The sequence below is a fragment of the Malus domestica genome, chromosome 15, assembly GCF_042453785.1.
Source record: "Malus domestica chromosome 15, GDT2T_hap1".
Taxonomy (NCBI): Eukaryota; Viridiplantae; Streptophyta; class Magnoliopsida; order Rosales; family Rosaceae; genus Malus; species Malus domestica.
Window position 1 is genome coordinate 20,737,018 of NC_091675.1, and position 5,303 is coordinate 20,742,320.

The following is a 5,303-nucleotide window of genomic DNA, read 5'->3' on the forward strand; positions in this document are numbered from 1 at the left end:
CTTTCCAAAAGCACTTTTATAAAAAAGTTTACCAAACGCTCTGCTGATTTATTTCACAGCCGCTTATTCTCACAGCACAGCCGCTTATTCTCACAGCAGCTTTTTTTTCAAAGCACAGCAATACCAAACCAGCCCTAAATATGTGGACTTTTACTTGAGGATATGGTTTGCTGGTAATGGCAGTCATGGCTTATCTCCAGCCCATTTGATGCTGTTAGGTGGGAAGTGCAGTCAAGAAGCTTATCTGAATCTGAAAACAATGTCCAACGGCGTACTGAGATGCATCACTAAAGTCTTTTTTCCTTTTTTATTTCTTAGTTATATATTTTTCTTTCATCGCTAATTTGAATTACATATGTATGCATTACGTGACAAATTAAAAGTTATGCACTTGTCTCTTCGCGGGGATATCTTGTAAAATCATGTACATATACAGTTTTTGCTCCCTCTTGCAAGACACATTATAAGAGAGATGAAAAAAGAATTAAGCTAACATCAATTGTCAGTGGTCGTGTTATGCAACAACAGTCGTTGAGAGCACTCGCACCGGAAAATTTGGATTCAAATATCATATTTCAGTATAAATATGAGTAAGTAATGCACTAAAGACTTAAAACTCATATATAAGTCTCTGGTGAAGTTACTCAAATTTAGATTTCAACGTGAGATTTGAATCTAAGATGGAACTCATGTCAACTAGAAAAATGTTATTCAATTAAGAAAAATGAAATTTGAGTTTTGAGTCTAATTCTCTCCAATACACTATGCACATAACCGAATAGTTAGAACTCAAATATGAATTTTGAGTCCAATGTTCAGAAAATCAAAATACATAAACTCACTATTTAAAATTCAAATATAAAAATATGTGTTAAGAATGAGTGTTTGCATTGGAAATTCTTTGATAGAAATTAGAAGATATGTATACATCTCTTCCCTCGTGTGTGACACTCTGATACAACGACAAGCGTTAATCACAATGGGATTCACATGAATCAACTGTCAGTCGTCCCATAATCATGCCACGTTTCTGCAGACATCGGTGGGTCAGGTAGCATTGATTTTGTATTGATTTCTAACTAGTCCCGTCTTGAACCAAGTTAGATGAAGACTGCAGGAAGTAAAAACTGCAACTTGTTTTTGGCTCACGCATCGACATCCACATCTAACTACTAAGTTTTTACAACAACAAAAAAAAAAAAGTCTAAGCAATTAGTTGGATTCGTTTAATGGAACGGTATAGTTGTTGTCTACAATTAAAGTTAATTGTTTTGTTATGCTTCTGAATTGAAATTTCCAAAAGTTGGCGTCCGTGCTTTTAAGTTCTTTGACATTTTTGGAGTTCAGAACTCATACAGTTACAGCCATGGAAGCAGTGAGAGAAGTGGAGGAAACTTTGTCTAAGCTGAGGCAAACATTCAAAAGTGGAATAACCAGAAGCGTTGCATGGAGGAAAAAACAACTCAGTGCACTTCTGGAGCTCGTGAATGGCAACGAAGAGAAGATTTTCAAAGCTCTCGATCAAGATCTTGGCAAGCACCCAGTTGAATCTTATCGGGATGAAGTAGGACTACTTCTTTAATTTGTGTTATTATGGCACAACGTCTGTTCTTTAATTGTTTCATCAATAATATGTCGATATTGTTTTCGCCAATAAAAATATACCGTTATTATTCAAATCTCAATTGTTGAAATGATCAGTTTTTTGTGTGTCGTCTATTTCTGATTGATAAAAACATAGTTATTTTATGATTTGGTTAGTTTAACAATTGAGATTTGATTTCTTTTCCATATTTGATTTCTGATCCTCTTTGCCAATTTATCGTGTATTTTCAACCATATCGATGGGTGAGAATTTATGGCAATTTAATCGTGATCGGCCATTCGGCCTTTGCCCGTGATAAGTTTTAGTATTGAAGCACATACAAGGCAAAAAAAAATTAGTTTTGTGTGTATAATACAAAAGCAAATTTTGTTTTGCTATTTGATTGTAGGTTGGAGTTGTGAAAAAATCACTCAACCATAGTTTGAGCAATTTGGAGAAATGGGCTGCTCCTAAAAAGGTACATTGAAATCTACTAATTGACCTTATTTGTTATGGTTGCATTTGTTCAGCTTAGGTTTTAACTCAAAATTGTTCAGGAAAGTGTAGCACTGCTGAGTTAGGGTTTTGCTACTTCTGTCATTTATGTAAATTTCTGGCATTTGGGCAGGCACGATTGCCGTTGCTTTTGTTTCCGACGAGCGGGGAGGTGCTGCCGGAACCCCTCGGCGTAGTTCTCATATTTGCATCTTGGAACTTCCCAATATGTGAGTGCAGTTGATTTGTAATATGATTGTATATATATGTTGCATCTAAGGAGATCTCATAAGGTGTGCTGTATTAGATCGTTATGAATAGATATTTTCGGCGTTTATGCAGCCTTGGCGTTGGACCCTGTGATCGGAGCAATAGCTGCAGGGAACGTAGTGGTTCTAAAACCTTCAGAGCAAGCACCGGCGTGCTCTTCTTTTCTTGCCAAGACCGTCCCTCAATACTTGGACGGCAAAGCAGTTGAAGTTATTGAGGGTGGGTCAGAAATCAGTGAACTCCTCCTGCAGCAGAAATGGGACAAGATATTCTTTACTGGTATATATTTCTGCGATCACCTCAGAGTACATATATTAGTTCACACCCAACGTATTGTGTTGTCATGCTTTGTTGCTTTGGCGATCTCTCATGAATAAAAGCATAAATTTGCCTCTATCAGGAAGTGCACAGGTAGGACGGATGGTCATGTCCGCAGCTGCAAAGAATTTAACACCGGTTACACTAGAGCTGGGTGGAAAATGCCCTATTGTCCTGGATTCACTCTCCAATGCTTCAGATTTGAAGGTTTTTTTTGGAGTAACTATAACCTAATGGTTGTGGGATTAAGATCTTTACCTACACATATTTACTCTTATTGCTTTTGTTGTGTCGGCCTGAAGGTTGCAGTCAAACGAATAGTAGGAGGGAAGTGGGGACCTTGCAATGGACAGGCATGTATCGGAGTTGATTATATGCTCGTTGAGGAAAAGTTTGCTTCCATGGCGGTAAACATAAATATTTGCTTTACAGTTATGAGTAAGGTCTAATGGTCAATCAGAATTGAGATGATTTCATGTCAGATTTGTTTGTGTTTTAGATTGACTTACTGAAGAAAACAATCAAGAGATTTTATAGTGAAAGTCCAAAAGACTCGAAGTGCATAGCTAGAGTCGTAAATAAGCGCCATTTTGAAAGGCTGCGTAATCTTCTCAAAGACCCTCTCGTTGCAGATTCCATTGTATATGGTGGTTCACTTGATGAAGAAAACCTGTAACTTCTCACCCTTTTAGCAGTTCCCCAGTTTGTCGAATTTGGTAAGATAATTCAGAAGCAACTGCTGTCGTATATAATGCTCATCGAACTTTTCAGGTTCATAGAGCCAACGATCTTGTTAGATCCTCCGCTCAATGCTGCAATCATGACGGAAGAAATCTTTGGCCCGCTGCTTCCAATAATCACTGTGAGAAATTGACATAGACCCTTCTGTGATTCTTGAACGCTCCAGAAATTTTGTTCCAAACTCCTAAAAACCTCCTTACTTTGATTTGTACAGCTGAAAAAGATTGAAGAAAGCATAGAGTTCATAAATTCAAAGCCAAAACCTCTAGCCATCTACGCCTTCACTAAAGATGAAAACTTGAGGAGACGGATTGTATCCGAAACATCCTCAGGAACTGTGGTTTTCAATGACATCTTGATTCAAGTACTGCATTTTTCTCCTCTAATAAGTATTTTCATTTTCCTATATGATTTTCCAAGACCTAACTCCATCACAAATCTTTCTATCTACAGTTTGTGTGTGATTCTATACCGTTTGGCGGTGTTGGTCAGAGCGGCTTTGGAAGGTACCATGGCAAGTATTCCTTCGATACTTTCAGCCACGAGAAAGCGGTTATGCGAGCAAACTTCATCATCGAATTTGGGTCTAGATATCCTCCATGGAATGACTTCAAAGATAAATTTATCAGATTCGCCTACAATTTCGATTACATTAGTCTTGCTTTGCTCCTCCTGGGACTTAAGAGGTAGAGTTTATATTGAGTCATAAAAATAAACCACGAGCAAGTGATGGACTGCCCTGATAGATAGGGTATTCCTTTTCAATTCATCGCATCTGGTGTGCAAACGTTTTCCCCTCCCCTTAGTATAATTTAGAACATTAATATCGTTTGTAATAAAAAATAAAAGTCGACCTCGAAATTACTGGGAAAAAAGGGCTACTTGAGGGCTGCTTGAGGCCTGCTTCTAAGATGGTATCTTACTATCTTATCTTGATCTTCAAAAGAAAATATTTAGCGTTCATGTTTTATTATTAGTTTTTGTTATGAACTACGAAGGTAATTCTATGATAATTGTTCTTTTGTTGTAAGAATTTTATTATAATTATTTGTACTTGGTGTATCTTCTTCTATTTATATTACTGCACTTCATATTTTTTAAATCTTGTATGAACCATAATTTTTTCAACCATCTGACTTTCTTTTTCTTCAAGAACAAAAATAAGAAAATAAGGCTAAGGAAATATAACGCGAATATCCAAATAAGACGGTTCAAATTATTGTCCAATATACAGGATGATCAGGTGAACCAAATAAAGAAAACGCGAAAGTCCAAATAATAATGTTTGTAGGTACAATAACTTTCAAACATTTATTTTGTTCTGTGGCAGTGGCACGATGCATTCCAAATAAAATTAGGTTTAAGCAAAGATCGTTCTCCCAATATTTAGGATTTGTTACCAAATCTGTGGTTCTTCTCAAACAAAATTTATGACCTAACTTTAAATGAGAGAGCTTCTTCGCCAAATTTTCTTTGTGAAGATCTCATAAATCCTTCAATCATATATTTATTAGTACTGTTTATATTCAATTTTAAATAAAAAAATTTACAATAATTTCTGATCACACGATGTACGATGAACGAATGTGATTTGAAGATTCCTGAAATCCTCACAAAAAGAATTCGACGAGAATCCTCACAAAGAAAATCCAGTGAGAATTCTCACAAAAAATGACTGGTGAGGAACCTCACTCAATTTAAACCAATTGTAAACGACCTTTCAGGGTTTCATTTAAGGAGGTGGATTGTCTACCCTCCTATTTCCATACTCTTCTCATCCCCTTCTGTTTGTGTGGTCACGGTTAAGCCACGTTAACATTTTATATTGATTTTTTTATAAAAATAATAAAACAAAAAGTAATAGAAATGTAAAATATTGACGTGGCTTAACTAT

At 36.2% G+C, this 5,303-nt stretch overlaps 1 protein-coding gene across 2 annotated transcripts; it reads left to right on the forward strand.

The window, feature by feature from the left end:
• The first annotated feature begins 1,028 nt into the window (after positions 1-1,028).
• Positions 1,029-4,471, forward strand: LOC103401089 (aldehyde dehydrogenase family 3 member F1-like). 2 transcript variants are annotated; one of them, XM_008339795.4, is made up of 11 exons: positions 1,029-1,237; positions 1,348-1,564; positions 1,995-2,063; positions 2,214-2,310; positions 2,423-2,629; positions 2,751-2,875; positions 2,971-3,075; positions 3,168-3,340; positions 3,440-3,530; positions 3,624-3,773; positions 3,863-4,471. In XM_008339795.4, the coding sequence occupies exons 1-11, from the start codon at positions 1,230-1,232 to the stop codon at positions 4,097-4,099; spliced, it is 1,479 nt and encodes a 492-aa protein (XP_008338017.3). In that variant the 5' UTR covers positions 1,029-1,229; the 3' UTR covers positions 4,100-4,471. The 2 variants fall into 2 exon arrangements, with proteins under 2 accessions (XP_008338017.3, XP_070669247.1); XM_070813146.1 differs by having other exon boundaries at positions 1,034-1,051.
• The last annotated feature ends 832 nt before the right edge of the window (positions 4,472-5,303 follow it).